Source organism: Hordeum vulgare, chromosome 3H, assembly GCF_904849725.1.
Source record: "Hordeum vulgare subsp. vulgare chromosome 3H, MorexV3_pseudomolecules_assembly, whole genome shotgun sequence".
NCBI lineage: Eukaryota > Viridiplantae > Streptophyta > Magnoliopsida > Poales > Poaceae > Hordeum > Hordeum vulgare.
In genome coordinates this window covers 412,935,560-412,952,890 of record NC_058520.1, presented here as the reverse complement: position 1 = coordinate 412,952,890, position 17,331 = coordinate 412,935,560, and the positions used below count along the sequence as shown (strand labels likewise).

The following is a 17,331-nucleotide window of genomic DNA, read 5'->3' as shown; positions in this document are numbered from 1 at the left end:
CTGCGGCACATCGATTGCTTCACTCGAGCAGTTGTGTAGGACAACACCCACGTCAACCGTCCCATCTTCATGAAATTTCGCGTCCATCTTGAGTTTGTAGGGGGCGGATTAGGTTTTGTCCATATTATTTCATGTAGTACACTTGTTGTCGGGGACACGCCATACTCAGATGTAAGAGCCCGGATGGCGAAAGTACTACAAGCGGAGGCAACCACTTGCATTCCTTTGACTAACTCCCTACTTTGATATGAAATGTTCCAGCAAGCCAATTAAATTGATTCTTGAAGACCAAGCCCTCCAAGAACCGATAATTTTTCATTTGACTGCACAACAAGCATTCCAGAATCGCGGATCCTGACAAATTAGAGGCACTACCCGCTTGATAATCTCGTCGAGCCCTAACGCTGGCCATACCTAACGCGGTCAGCTGCATGTAAAGAGAAGATATCGTATGTCCTCCAATATCTACCATTTCCAAATGAATATCTTGATTTTATTCGGCACTTTTAGCTTCCCAACAATCTCCCATATTGGATTCATTGTGGATGATCCATGCCCATCCTCTCTTTTCACCCGAGCTGTAAATTAATGCTCACACTATATATAATATGCAGATCACACAAAAACAATGCACGTCTTTGTTTTCTTCACAGCTACAAATTCTTCCGTTAAATGCTCGCTCAAAGGAATTTTCAAAATATTTTCAATGTCTACTAGCAGAAACACACTTCTTATCAGTTCCTTATTACAAGATCCAGTATTTGAGTTGATTAGCTCATCCAACGTTTGGAGAATTATATTTTCTTTACAGGTCTAAATCTTTCTATTGTGAAAACTTGGCAACCAATGATCCTCCCATATAATGATGCGAGTTCCCGAACCTACCCCCAAACATGTCCACACTGAAATATGTGTAGGCCCGTCACAATACTTTGCTAAATATAAGATAACCCTCTCTTCGGTGCCGCATTCAAAATATTCCCGTCGGGAAAATATTTGGCCCTCAACACTTGTATACAAAGGGATTTTAGGTTATTTAGGATTCTCCATGAATGTTTCGCGGGCATGGCAAGATCGAAAGACTAAAGATCTCGAAAACTCATTCCACCCAACTTCTTGGGTAGGCACATTCTCCACCATGTGAACCAATGTCTCCTTCTTTGATCTTCCAAATCCCCCGAGGAGAAAGCCTGCATTGCATCATTTATCTCTTTACATAGCTTCTTTGGTATTTTCAATACAACCATGACATACACTGGAATTGATTGAATCACTGCCTTAAGTAATATTTCCTTAATTTGCACCTAGAGACAAAAGTTTTTCCTTCCACCCTTTCATTCCTTGGATGACTCTCTCTGAAAGATGAAGAAAACTATCACTTCTATCTAGGCCATATGGAAGTCCAAGGTATTTATGAGGGATAGCTTCATTCATTATATTAAGCTCAGCACAAACTTTTTCCTTCACATCAACATTAACATTAGGGCTAAAGAAGATACTGCATTTTGCCTCACTCAAAAACTTTCCAAAGTTTGCATAGTATTCACCAAGTACTTGTCTCAATGAGGTTGCTTTAATCATATTTTCTTCCATAAGTATCAGGAAATCATCAACAAAAAGTAAATGGGATACAAATGTGCATTCTTGCACACCCTCACACCTTCAATTCCATGAACCTCCTCCTTGTGACCCAAAGCACTAGGTAAACCCTCTACGCATAAAAATAGATAAGGGGGTATAGGGTCACCTTGACGAAGGCCCCTAGTATGGGTGAACATATATGTTTCATGTCCATTGAACCTGACTTTATAATTTACACAATTGATGCAGGTCATCACCGGAGAGATGAAATCATCACGAACCAAATATCCTCATTATTCTCTCGAGAAAGATCCACTCTACATGGCCATATGCTTCATGCATGTCGAGCTTGACTGCATAATATCTGACTTTTCCAGTTTTTTTATTTTGAGTAGTATGTATGCTCTCATAAGCTATGAGCACATTGTCATTTATTAGCCTTCCTGGCATGAAAGCACTCTGCACTAAGGATATCACTCCTTCCAATATAACCTTTAGTATTAGATCTATCATTTTCGAAATGACCTGATATAATACATTGCAAAGACTAATAGGCCTATACTAGGAGATATTTACTGGATTCTCAACCTTAGGAATTAAGTGTGTGTTTTGTTCGTGACCTGGTCTCTACCCGAGGCAAAAATAAATGCCTGACCTACACCTGAAAAGTGAGAAAATTTTGCCTAACCAAGTTGTGTGAGATATAAGGTGTTTGGTTCGCTCCCCGAACATGCAGGATTATTAAACTAGTACTCCCTTTGTCACTGTTTAAAAGGCATGCACGTGTACCTAGGTCGTCAATGTAACTTATATAAAATATATTGTTTAACATAAAAATTATATCATTAGAAAATAGAACATCTAAAGTTTCTAATGATATATTTTTTGTAATATATACCTCTCATTAAGTTGGTTAAATTGACGACATAAATACATGTGCTGGACTTGTAAACTGAGACGTCAGAGTTCTTTAATTACTCCAACCCCTTGTTTGTACTCTCCAGGCACCTCGATTTTTTGTGTCCATACTTTCCTTCATGGTCGCTTGGATCAGGCTAATTGTGTATCTACATGTTGGTCAGGCTAATCACTCTTGTACATTAGTCCAGGCCAGGCTAGCAGAGAAAATACGAGGCGAGCAACCAAACAAGGTCCACGCATACTTCAGGGAACCCTCCACGTCAGGCACCTTTGTGCGAGGACAGCAACCAAACACACTCTAACACTATAGTAGTATCATTGCATCCTTCTAGGACATTCTTATTATGCAAAGCATTAAAACTTCATTCGTGAGTTCCTCTCAAATTATATGCCAACATTTTTAAAGAATATAGCATGCAAACCATCCATACATGGTGAGTATCACCAATAGAAAACATGGCGTTTTTCACCTCCTAGGCCATATAGGCCTTAAGTAGATCATCATTCATATTGTTTGTCACCATTGAGACCACTTTTACAAGAAATCTGGGTTAGGCTCATCAAACTCAGTTGAGAACAATCGAGCAAAACAGTCAGACATGACTGGGTTTAAATACGCTGACCCCTTGTTCGAGTTTCCGTTTGCTTCATTTCTCTTTTGACGGACATACGCGACATTACGAAAATAATTTGTGTTTCGATCACCGAACTTGAGTCAGTCTACTCTACTCCATAGAGCTTAATGGATCTCTTCAAACTCTAGTAGCTTCTCAAGTTCCACTCACAAGTAACCAGCACGAAGGCAGTAATAAAGCTACTTCACTTATGGAATGTGTTACTTCGTTCAAGTACAAGTGAGATATAATGATCAGGAAACATAGGGTTTTATACCTAAATGGGGCTCCCACAAGGGGATCCCTTGTCACCATACTTATTTCTCATTTGTGCAGAGGGTTTATCCAGTGCTTTGGCTCAAAAAGTGGAGGTTCGTGACATTGAAGGTGTGCGGGTGTGCAGAAATGCGCCATCAGTTTCTCATTTACTTTCTGTTGATGATTCGCTAATCCTTATGAAGGCAGATATGATTAATGCAACCTCACTTAAACAAGTATTGGATGAATAATGTGCTAGTTTTGGCCAACTAGTGAGTGAAGCTAAATGCAGTATCTTTTTCAGCCCTAATGTAGAAGTGCAAGTCAAAGCCCAAGTGTGTGCACAATTAAACATCATGACTGAAGCTATTTCAAATACTTATCTCGGACTACTATCTATGGTGGGTCTAGACAGGAGTGTCAGTTCCTCACATCTTGTGCAAATAAACGTGAATAGACTGAAGGGTTGGAAGGTAAAATTATTGTCTCTTGGGGGCAAAGAGATCTTACTAAAGGCAATTATTAAATCTATCCCTCTATTTTCAATGGCTGTTTTTAAATCCCAAAAAAGATTTGTAAGGAAATTACAGATGCCTTTGCAGGGTATTGGTGGGGCGATAGTGAAGATGATCAAAAAATGCATTGGCTCGCATGGTGGAAATTATGCCTTCCTAAGGATAGAGGGGGAATAGGGTTTAGAGACCTTCATGCTTTCAACCTTGCCATGTTAGCTAAGCAAAGTTGGAGGTTTTTGACACACCCGGAGACCCTTTGTGCGAGAGTACTCTGTGAAAAATATTCTCTGGATGGTAATTTGTTGACAGCTGGACTCAAGGAAGGATCTTCATATTCTTGGCAAAGTATAGTCGCTGGCATCCAGTCATTCGGAAGGGGGCATATTTGGAGAGTTGGGACAGGACACATGATAGAAAATTAATATATGGGAGGACCAATGGATCCCTTTAAGCCAAAACAGAATGATTTTGACAAGGAAAGGAAATACTTTGTTACGCATTTTTGATGAGTTAATTGACCCATTGACTAGTTCTTGGGATGAGGAGCTCCCGCGCAGTATCTTCCTTCCTATCGATGTGTAAAGGATTCTGGCAGTACCCCTCTCTAAACATCTTACTGAGGATTTCGTGGCGTGGCATAAAAAAACATATGCGTCCTTAGTCTGGTCAACTTATTTTTTCTGAATAGGAACATGAATTTGGTTCGAGGATTATTGCAGAGGAACGAACATCTAATATAAACCCTGTTTGGTCTGCACTATGGAAGCTCGAGGTGACAAGTAAGATCAAGATATGTGTGTGGCGTGCACTACGGGGGGTTGTTCGTGGTATGTGTGTACTAGGTAATAGACACATCAAGGTGTCTTCAAACTGTCTGGTCTATAATTCTGGGCCTGAAGATATGTGTCACTTATTGTTTACATGTGACAGAGCAAGAAGTGTTTGGAAAGCACTAGGACTAGAACATGAAATAGAGAAAGCCTTGGTAGTTGATCGGTGAGGGTCAGTTGTCCAAGAAGAGATCCTATGATGGCCTAGACAGAAATTGCTGGTGCTGGGGCAGTTGGGGCTACAAGAAACTGTGGCAGTCGTTGTATGGTATATTTGGTGAGAGAGAAGAGATAAAGAAGGGAGTTAGGGTCCAACCTCCATCAAGCACAACTTTTGCAATCAGTGCGATAACGGTAAATTCCGCTATGAAGACCACTCACCATCAGGAGTGCAAATTCCATTGGGAGAAACCTCATGTAGACACTTACAAGATGAACACACATGTAGCGTTCTTTGAAGATGGCACCGGGGCTATTACGACTGTTGTTCGGAACATCAAGGGAGAAGCTTTGGCAGGGGTAGCCAAAGTGTTTGATTACACATTTAACCTTGTAGCGGCGGAGGCTATGGCGACTCAGCGGGGCCTCCAATTATTACAGGAAATTGTGTGCTCCAGAGTTATCGTGGAAGCTGACGGTTTGGAGATCATCAATGCATGCAATGGAGTCAGTGATTTTAGTGGCACCATACTCAAGTATCATGGCAGATGGCTTCCAAATTGCTCATGGACTATCATCGATTCAATTTCAGTACTGTCCGAAGGAAGCCGATGGTTTGGCACACTTTTTAGCCAGACATGCGTATGACAATAATACAATGTATTTGTGGGATAATGATCCACCTACGTTCTTGATTAACCATGTACTGAATGATGTAACTATGTCGGTTTTGCAATAAAGTGCCAAGAGGTTTTTCCCTTCAAAAAAATGCATACTCATATTGATTGTCGTGTTTTGGACATGGCTAGCGATGGACGCTTACATGCAGCAATGTACCCATAGGCATTTTTTTAAACATAATACAAACGTAGACGCTTGTATACACATGTATACATTCATCCCTATGAAAACATACATGCATACTTTACCCTTATGGACATCTTCGAAAGGTTGAGCCGACATATCATGTTAATTTATTTGTTTGAACAATCACCGGGGGGGAGGATCCCGACCTGAATATATTTCTCAAAAGCTTCCAAAGCTAAGAGTAATAGCTTGAGCTTTGGTTGATCCAGTTTATAAGGAAAACCAGATCAAAAATCTAAACAAGTTGACCTCGTTTATGAGGGAAACCGGGCCGAAAACCATACAGGTAACAAGGTTACAAAAGATGAGAAAAACAATTGCCACCCAGGAGAAGCCATGACCTAGCTAGCATGCAGAAAGACCAACACTACGAGAGACACAAGTAGATGTGGGGTATTGTCGAAGAATCACAATACCAAGACTGTGCAAACAACCTAACGCACTCCACCGACATGTGTATGGAGCCCTATGGCACAACACAGGATCAACCATAACCAACGACTGCCAAACTAAACATGATTCTTGACTGGTAGATCCGCCATGGGCGGTCGAAACGATTAACAGGTTTGGGAGGCATCATTGCTTCGTCATTGAGCAAAGGTGAACCAAGACCACACCAAGAGCCCAAAGCTCACGCATCACAATGACAACCATGGTAGCGTCTTGAGCAAGCACGGATGTCACCCAAAGGGCAGGCGAAGAGAAAAGAATGAAGAATAACAGCGCTAGCACAACCAGCACAAAGGGGGCCTCAACTTCCATCTTCATCTCTCTCAAAAAAAACTTCCATCTTCATCTGACCAACCACGGATATCATGTTAAGTTTTGCGTAGCCATTATAGCCACTTATTATTCGCTAATTATTTGTTGCATGCCGAACGTTAGCGACGCTTGCCATTGTTAATGTGCATTTTGGTCGCAGCGAGTTGGTTCGGCCCACTAAAATACCCGACTGAGAACGTAGTATTTAGAAATTCCTTTTGGAGCTCGTTTTTATAAAACAAAATCCAAACAAAAGTTTCAAGGCTTCAAAATTCTTAGAAAAAAAATCACAGTATCACATGGATGTATACTTCATACTCATAAATTTTCATGACGAAATACATTGACATGAGAACTACACAAAAAAGACAATCGCTCACATGGGAAACAGTGACAATATATGCATTGTTCACTATAAAAAACCAACAATTTTCACTTTTTTGTGTAGCTAACAAATCAATGTATTTTCTCCTGGAATTTTACACTCGTGTAGTATACATCCACATGTCAATGTGGAATTCTTTTCAAAAAAATTAAAACTTTGAAATGTTATTTTTGATTGTTTTGAAAAAAAGGTTCCATGTAGCCCGAGCACACAAACACCACACAGTACACTAATACTTATGCAATATCCCTCTGCAAACTGCAGTGCCATGCACCGGAGACGTTGACACGGATCGATCGTGCGAAAAAGCATAGCAGCACCCGGGCTCCAATGAGGCTGTTATTTTTTTTATCAAAATACTATTTCCACACACTAATAAAATCTGAACAAAAGTGTATACCACTAGTAGAAAAGAGGGCTTTGGTCCACTTGATGAAATCCCATTAGTTCCGGTTCACTCACGAACCGGGACCCATGTGGGCATAGGTCCCGAATCGTGAGGCCAGGGCGTCGGCCAGGCCTCGTGGGCCATTTGTCCCGGTTCGTTTGTCACCTTCGATCCCGGTTCCAGACACGAACCGGGACCAATGTGCCTCGCTCCTGGCCCACAACCAGTAGTCCCGGTTTGTGGCTGGAACCGGGACCTCAGGTTGTCATTTGGTCTCGGTTCTAGCCACAAACCGGGACCAACGGTTGGCCTATATATACCCCCGCGAGCAGAGCAGTGCACTGCTCTGTTTTTTTCGGCCGGCCGTGGGAGAGCTTTGTGGTGCTCTAGCTCACCTCCTATGCACATGAGGTGTTCGATGAAATGCCCGAGCCACACTTAAGCTTTCTCCTTTAGAAGCTCCTTGTCCAAGCTCCATTTTCATCAAGATTTGTGTAGTTTTTAATACACTTTATCATATAACGCACACAGATGAACCGTCAATGGATGTACGGTGACCGACGCACCTCCGAGTATATTAATGGCCTGCATAATTTTCTCGAAGCATCTAAGGCAAACAAGCATAATGGTTTTATGCATTGTCCATGTAGTGTCTGTCGGAATACGAAGGAATTCTTCGACTATAAAACCCTTCACTTCCACCTGCTTTAGAAGGATTTTATGCCACACTATAATGTTTGGAGCAAGCACGGAGAAAGAGGGGTTATGATGGAAGACAACGTAGAAGAAGATGATGATGACAACTACCCTCCCCCCGAATACGGTGATGCTGCAATGGGGGGAAGCTGAAGATCAAGAGGAACCAGACGATGTGCCCGATGATGATCTTCGTCGGGTCATTGTCGATGCACATAAAGAATGCGAAAGTTAAAGGGAGAAGTTGAAGTTCGATCGCATGTTAGAGGATCACAAAAAATGGTTGTATCCAAATTGCGAAGATGACAACACAAAGCTCGGTACCACACTGGAATTGTTGCAATGGAAGGCAGACAATGGTGTATCTGACAAGGCATTTAGTTCGCTACTAAAATTAATGAAGAAGAAGCTTCCAAAGGATAACGGATTGCCCGACAGTACGTACGAAGCGAAGAAGGTTCTATGCCCTACAGGATTTGAGGTGCAGAAGATACATGCATGCCCTAATGACTGCATCCTCTACCGCGATGCGTACGAAGATTTGAACGCATGCCCGGTATGCGGCGCAATGCGGTATAAGATCAGAAGAGATGACCCTGGTGATATTGAGGGCCAGCGCACCGGGAAGATGGTTCCTGCCAAGGTGATGTGGTATGCTCCTATAAATTCGCACTCGGGGTTGCTGCCCGGTACCAATCCTGGTGATTACGTCAGCGATTCAGTAATTTTTAAGATGGCTGAGGTAACAAATGAAGAAAAATATAAATTCATGCTCGGTAAGCCTCTCGTCAAACCTGGTCATCCTACTCTAACACCGAGGATGCACGAATTGCATGAGTGGTACATGAACATCTTCATGAAGAAAACGGCTTTGTATATGAGAGTGAAAAAAGATCACGAATTCATTAGAGCTTTAGTGGTGCTTGTTGAATTTGAGTAGTTATTTCAGTTATACAATGACCTGGCCCTCGACAAACAACTCCTGACTTCCTACTGTTTGTAAGTATTACTTCTATAGTTAAGTCTCTAGCTCATCTCGTTCATTGCATGTATCTATAATTATCCTCACTATATATATTATGCAGATTGAAGATCGTCGAATTAAAAAAAGCAGGAATATTCGACATTGGGTTCATTAGCCCAGAATCGGTAATTGTATTGTCGATACGAAATGAAACCAAAGAGACCAAGGTTAAGTTGCTAAATTCGTTGCTTGTAAATCAAAACAAAAGGGAAATACTCTTTCCTTACAACTTCAGGTGAGTATTGTTGTCTTCTCTGTATACTCGGTTTCGCTTACTTGAGGTTAATTAGTAAATGTAATTGATGAGTTATATATGTGTGCGCAGTTATCACTGGATTCTTCTATCCATTAAGCTTGACGCGGCAAAAGTAAGTGTCTTAGACTCGATATGTAAAGATCCCGAGTATTATGCGGACATGACTGCAATGCTCAAGAAGCAAGTTCACTCAATACCGGGACCATACCGACATGCAGCTTTCGTTAATTTCCTGATATCAAGTAATCATTTTCTTTGCCTGGCAGGATTTGAAAGAAGTTCACGAATAAGGTTCACGGTATACCCAAAGAATTGCAATTTACGCACCCCCCCAGTAAGTAGTACTAGTTAGCTAGTTACGCACATCTTTAATTAATTCAAATTTTCATCAATATATCATTATCATGATTGCTTATCAGTTTGATTGAACTCTATATATTCTCGTAAAGTGCTTGTACCGGGTAGGTGGGACTGACAAATGTGCAGTCTACGTATGCGAGTTCATTCGCCTCTTGCCCTCTAGGCGGGGCATCTCTGACGAACAATTTGAAGTACGTAAATAATATTCCTAATTTTATTTTATATATTACCATCAATTGTGTTGAGTTTTATTCATATATATGCATGTATTGACCCCCTTCTTTAAATTAGATCTGGAAGAAGCGGGATGAACCCCTATCGGATGATGGCATACGAGCAATTAAAGAGTAATTGGCGGGATTCCTTCTTGACCACGTCATATCTAGTGACGGAGAATACCATGTGAGCTATTTGTGATTGGATCTTAGGTAGATGATGTTAGGCATTGTAAAATATGTTATATTGTAAAAGATGTTCAATATTTTAAATGGTTCCCTTCATTTTCTTATTAGCTAGCGTCATGTTCTCTTTATATATATAGTAGCTAGCGTCGACCAAGTACGGATAAAGAGAGAACATTTCTCTCTATTAGCTAGCTAAGACAATATGAAACCAGTAAATTAACCCTCCAACCCCCCTCCCCCGATCAAAAATAACAAAAACCCCAGCTCTGGGTAGATGCTGATGCGTGGAGGTCATGTTGTCCCGGTTGTTGTGACCAACCGGGACGAAAGAACCTCCTGCCCAGGCTCGCCGCAGCGGCCACGTGGAGACCATTCGGTCCCGGTTCATAAGCGAACCGGGACTAAAGGTTTTGGGCTTTAGTCCCGACCATTTAGTCTCGGTTCAAGAACCGTGGCTAATGGGTCTCTTGAACCGGGACAAATGAGCCATTTTCTATTAGGCTGGTTGTAATGGGGAGTATCATATATTAGTATCATGCAAATGATACTGCTATATGATACTACATCCGTAATGCATAGTATCATGTGCTAGTATCATATAACAGTCCATTTATTGTCATGCATGACACATAGTAGCACAACATTTAATATGATACGGTATCATAATATGATACTCAACCCTCTCTTTCTTCATTTAATTTTATGTCATCTCATAAAATATGCCTAGTTGACATGCATGATACTACTTATGATACTCTCATTACGACCAGCCTTAGTATATATAGATACATATTCGTAATACATGCGTATAAATTTTCTCTAGCATTTATGTTCTCATGTAACGTATAAAAAAAGATAAATACATATATTAAATGTGTTTTATCTTTGTTGTGTTTGGGATAAATATTTATCTTTTTCGTGTAGCATGCAAACAGCCGAATTATCTGATGAACCTTTTTACATATTTGACTACCATGTATATGTATTTGTATAAAAAAGATTGATATTTTTTAAAGCTTTTAAGTATATACTGATTTATTTATTTTAATATACCGGGCTCACCTTCGTCCAAAAAGATTGATATTTTTAAAGCTTTTAAATAAATCTACATTCCAAATTAAGCACCTTCATCCAAAAAGTTTAGAATTAATTAGCCTCAAAGTGGATGGCAATCCTGATAGTAGTACCATACGAGCGGCGAGTCCCCAAGCGCCTATAAATAGCGGGCGACGAAGCACCACAACGATCATCAAACGAAAACCATAACCATCGTAGCTCTGAAGTGCGAGAAACATACTACTCTACTCCTCATTCCCATCCAGGTCGAGATGTCTTCTGGGTCTACGAGCTCATCCCGTGGCGGCGCCAACGCGGTGTGGAGCGTCAGGGAGAACAAGCTGTTCGAGGAGGCACTCGCCAACTACGGCGAGGGCACGCCCGACCGCTGGCACAAGGTGTCGCGCGCCATGGGCGGGACCAAGACGGCCGACGAGGTGCGCAACCACTATGAGATCCTCGAGGAAGACATCAAGCTCATCGAGTCTGGCAGGGTCCCGTTCCCCAAGTACAAGTACAGGAACTGATTCATCGCGGTAACCAAAACTCAACCTGATTCTTGTCTCATGTTTACAAATACAGAGTATATACGAGTGTGAAGTGTCAGATCCTAGCTCAAAGCTATATGCTGATCTCAAGCACTTGTCATAATAAGGTAAATCATGTCCTAGCTAGGATAACGTTGTCAATTGACAATGAAACATCAAAGGCATGCCACTTGTGAGTGGTGTCGATATTTTCGTTGTTTCTGCTCCGGATGCACTGCAAACATTCCTCTCCTTGCACCATTAGTCCATCACACAAGCAAAGCGGATCCGAGCATGCGACACATAATTTGAGCCTGAACCAGGTGCCCAGAACACAGAACCTTTGCCTGCATGGATGCGCCAATCTGCTCTTTGTCATTTGCACTCCTTAGGGGCATAACTATAGTTAACCCCTTGAAGTGGCAAGCAGCTCTGCATGTCCCAATTAGAGAGCAAAGATAAGTAACCAATGAAATCCGTTTTGCCAAGCCTGCACGCAAAACTACCCAAAGAAATGGGTGCATGTTTCTCCTTTTGAAATGCAAAGATCGGTTGCCGGTTCTTAATTTCAGAGCTTGGGATGAGTTGACTTACACAACACATCTTTCTTTTTGTTTTTTCAGGAGCGAAGCATCTGAATTCTGAAGTTCCTGCAATGAGGAGAACCGGTTGATAATCTAGCGTTTACCTGGAATAAAAAGAAGAAAACATGTGTGTGTGTGTATGTCTGTGTGTGTACGCGCGCGCGTGCGTGCGTGTGTGTATGTTGTGGTTTTAAGTTTGTAAGCAAATCAAGTGCGGTTGCTCTTGCAGACAATAGCATGTAGTTTTAAGTCTTCCCCAATAAGTTCCGGAGTAAACATCAGTAATGTAAATCTCCTGTACTTATTTGTAATGTTTATGAACATGTGCTTGGTACCATATACATGTCTTGTCTATCAGCTGGTTCAACACTCGGATGTTTACATTTGCACACATGCTTTTCCTTACTGATGTAGAACCAAGTCCTGGTTGTTGCCCGTTTTTCAAAATTTCAATGTGGAGTTGAGGGCAATCTCAAATAACACGAGGGACACAAGAGGACACTCATGAGAACAAGTTTCACACTACAAGTTTGCTCAACTCACAAGCAAGGAGAGATACAACTCAAATCTAACAAACAACAAAGGTGAAAGTAAATAGGTAGGGTTCTTTCCAAATCTCTTGGAGAGATGAGTCTTGAGAGGTAATTCTCCCTCAATCCAAAGGATATGGAGGTCTTCGGAATCCAGATGGGGGATTTTTCGGTTAGAAGGAATTACTGATCCTCTAGGAGGAGATAAGCCGAACAAAGCTCTCTCAAAATCTACTTTAATGCTTTGCTAATCCTAAAAACTTAATAGGGTGTGCATTATATAGTTGTTGGAGGTATGTGATGTGGGTAAGGATATAAGGGACATTTCCCCTCACTACTCGTAGACAGGGCACTTTGCATGGATTAAAAGGCTCATGCGCACGGGACTTGTGGGACGTGGTATCGAGAGACTATACAATTGTTTCCATGCATACAGGTTGTCAAAATAATTTATGAGATACCTTAGGGTCATCATTGGACCTGTGCGGGCTGTGTGACCGCATAGGGGTCCCAAATTCGAAGGCCCTCGATTTTGAGCCAATATCATGTATATTGTATATTTTTCGTATTGGCCTCTTTTATTACATCCAGCACAAAACTAACACAATGATTATATCTCGTCTTAAGATGGTCTCTCGAAGCGACTACAGTAGTTGGGCCAGGTTAGTTCGTGTTTTTAAGAAAAAAAAGATGAAAAGGGGAAGATCAAGGGATCAAACACTCGATCTCCAAGAAGGCAGCCAACACTGCTAGTCGGCGTGCCCGCTAATTGTTCGTGGTAAGTAATGCGGGTGCAACCTACTTGAAGCAAGTTGAGCGTGTTTTCTTCGGATATTTTTAATTTTCTTTGTTTTTTTTATTAAAAATATATGTTTTCTTCTGAGAGTTTTTTTATTCTTTTTCATTTGTTTCTTCGGTTTTTATTTTGTTTTTTCTTTGGTTTTCTTTCCTTTTTTTGTTTTTCATTTCTGCATTTTTTGTATATGTCAAAAACAACTTTCTAATATACATTTCAAAAAAATCAATACAAATTTAACATTTTTAATGCATGGTTAAAAAATTCTATGCACGTTTTAAATATTTTTTAAATGCTTGATTTACATTTTTTTCCAAATGCAATACTAACATATTTTTTACACATAATCAACATTTGTTCTAAACATGTTTAATATTTTTCAAAATGAGAATACTTGTTCAATATTTTTCAATGCATGATTAACATTGTTTATATACATAAGCAAAAAATCTCATCATTTCTTAATGCATGGTCAACATTTTTATACAGACTTAACATTTATCAAATGCTTGATCAACATTTTACAAATACTAGTTAAATGCTCGTGTGTTTCCATGGGATAACAAAATAGAGCTATAAAACAATTGCTTTAATTAAGAAATGTTTATCGAACATATGGCATGATTCTCTCTCATGCCCCTTCTCCTCGGCAATAGTTGTCTCCATAATCATCCACTCTTGAAAGAAAACATTCATCCTAGCGGTGTTTTGACTTCCGGAGCATATGCTCTCGGATGAACAGTAACGTGAAAAAATATTAAATATTTTCTTTCAAGGAGTGGATGATTATTTCAGATACTCGTGTGTTGCCATGTTTTCAAGTAGTGGTAGCATTTGGATGTGACTAAGTACACAAATAAAAAATTTCTTGATTTTCTTATTTCAAACTTTTTTTGGCCCCGAGAGCATCTGAATTGCATTTACGTTCATCCTCACCCCTTCTTACATCTATCTTCATTTTCGCCACCGTTTCAGCCTTCTTTTTGAAATACATATTTCTACAGACTTTTTTATTGTCTCAAAATATTGTTTTAGTTCCATGTCTTAGCACTGGTCTATTGAACATTCTTTTAAGTATTTTATTAGTAGTTTTCTTGTGCTACTTAGAGAAAGAGGAGCAAGTTTTTTCTTCATGTGATAGAAAAAGGCATATTACGAAGAGGTTGACTCCTGTGTACAATACATAGCCATTATTATGTTGTTCACCCCATAAGTGGAAAATACACATGGGAAAACCCAACATACAGTTGCATATCACATATCGAGAACTACACATTGGCTTGGATAAAAATAGATGGACATAAATTTTGAAGCCACCTCCCACGCATCCCATCTAAAGCATCAAATACTCATGAAGCATGGTTCCTCCTATCACACAAATGAAATCCGATAAGGCCATTCTACCTATGTAAAATCAGACCCAGGGAAAACCTTCTTCTGCCCACCCGTGAAAAATACAAAGAATAACTAAAACAGAAGTTGCATGTGGAATAGGGTGCGCTAATTGACCTATTTTTTAAAGACATATGCATAGTCCCTTCATTTTCCACGTAGAACTGAACACAAAACCGCACAACCTCAGCCTCTAGCAGCAAGTGACAAACTCCAACATCAAATGTGTGTTATCCAAACAACCTATGGGAAAAACAGAGACATATAATACAAGGACAACAACATAGACTTGAAAATGAAAAAAAAAGGAATGAAGAACAATGTCACGACAAAGTGAATGAGAAAAACCATTAGGACTGAATGCTCATGCATTGCCACAAAATAAATATAAAATATATAACAACATTGATCAAACAATTGTTCTAAATTTGGAAATGTGTGTTGTAAAAGCATATCATTTCTATTCATATAGTGGCAAAATATTGATCTCTCTCACTTTTTCCTCGCATCAAGCTTGTTACTCATGAGGTTTCCACCAATGACCTCAATGCAACCCTTGTACAACACCTTTGTTGCCGCGTTCTTGAGTTCTCAACTTAATCTGGCATGTCTTTGTCTTTCCAACAAACTTGCATTGGTGGTGAAGCTACGAGTGTGAGTACGTGTCCCCTTGGCTCCAATATTTTGCGGCAATTTAAAAATAGTACAGGGAGATCATGACGATACGCCATATTTGTAGGACAATGGAAAACCAATATTTTGAGAAAATGATTTATCAATCGTCAAAGTAATATGTGTACACCAATGGAGTTGAAGTTTGGTTTGTAATTAATAGGCATGTCTCAATCAAAATAATCATCTACATTTGTATCATGAGCACACAACTCAACTGGGCCATAAGAAGCAAGCACCATTGCTCATGTCAAAAGAAATATCTCTTTAAAAAACGTAAGTTCACTTCGGCTAAAACATGCACAGAAAAAAATGGTTCAAGATCGAATAATGTAAAGAACCAAGGGTAATAAATTTTAGCAGACCTAAAAAGAAGGAATCCGAGAGAGCCTAGTAAAACTACCTATTAGTCATTCTTGAAAAAAAACATTTCATGTGCAAAACAATAATAGCAATGTGCCTTTCGTTGTCATGACATGTGAAATAAAAAACATGTACGAAAACAGTTGTAATAACTATTAGGGTAACAATATTAAAAAATGTCATGTGCCGAGTGCTTTTTGTGTGTTTATATGTAAGATTTAGCATCGATTGACATCTATTACTTCTGCACTTCCGTATGAATAAAACATCATTTTAGTTAGACCAAAATATGTACGGAAGTATGTTAGCAGCTCTGCTTATTGCATTCCTTTAATCCTATTGGTACAAAGAATAGATTGACCTTAAAATAGATATGCCTGAACAAAACTGTAGCAAATGCATATGCACCATATAAAAAAATTAAAGTGCTTAGAGGAGATATACAGATGTGGGAGACGAGCGATGGTCTAGATGCAACAATGTCAAAGGTGTGGAGCAACTTTGACGACAACCTAGTCATGCTCTTCGCACTCCTGCAAGCATTCATACACAGATGTGAATAGTAATGGGGAAAATACAACAAAATACCATGAGGCAAACAATTGATCAAGCACGAACACATATTGGGAACTAGAAGCGCACCAAATTTGCAAACACACATGATCATGTTCTCTTCTTCGTATTGGTCATAACCAAAAACTGTCCTCAGATATATAGCCACATAGTCTAAGTGAAAACCACAATATGGAGAAGAGGCCAGAAAATGTCAAGACTAGTTTTTAAATTGCATAATCAACTTTCAAAGTAACCATTGGAGGAACAAAAAACACATTGTTATCAAGCATTGATCGATGAACCAATCATCTTTGGATGATCTAGAGCTGCTACAAGTCAGATAACCAGAAGTTCATGAAACATGTTTTTTGGCGCCTTCCTCATGCGGCAAATAAATTCTGCATTGTTGAGGTCTAAACTTTTCTAGACAGGGCACACATACCTGTTCTTCTCTTGAAAAATAGGAGTCGTTTGGAATAGTTCAAGCAGAGAAGTAATCTTTTTTGTGGGATCATGTGCCTGCTATTATTAATGAAAAGATCTTATTAGGATGGAACATACAACAGATGAAAACATAGAAAGAGATCCACGGGTAGATGCTTGCATACATCATATCCAATATAATGCTTTCACATAAAACGAATCCCTTACAATAATTGATCAATGGTGATCATAATTTAGTCTAATTAATGGCCAAATTAAAAATCTAACTGGCACTACTAAGAAACATGCCAACGGAATACTCATACACACTTGTGAGATGACACTACTACATAGTTGATAACTTATTAGTCATTCATTTCTTCCTTTGCTTCCTCCACTTTCTTTGCTTTGCT

The 17,331-nt window shown here is 39.7% G+C and overlaps 1 protein-coding gene across 1 annotated transcript; it reads left to right on the top strand.

The window, feature by feature from the left end:
- Positions 1-11,256: 11,256 nt before the first annotated feature.
- LOC123440068 (protein RADIALIS-like 3) lies at positions 11,257-12,524 on the top strand. The gene is made up of 2 exons (XM_045116658.1): positions 11,257-11,612; positions 12,227-12,524. The coding sequence occupies exon 1, from the start codon at positions 11,349-11,351 to the stop codon at positions 11,601-11,603; it is 255 nt and encodes an 84-aa protein (XP_044972593.1). The 5' UTR covers positions 11,257-11,348; the 3' UTR covers positions 11,604-11,612; positions 12,227-12,524.
- Positions 12,525-17,331: the final 4,807 nt, after the last annotated feature.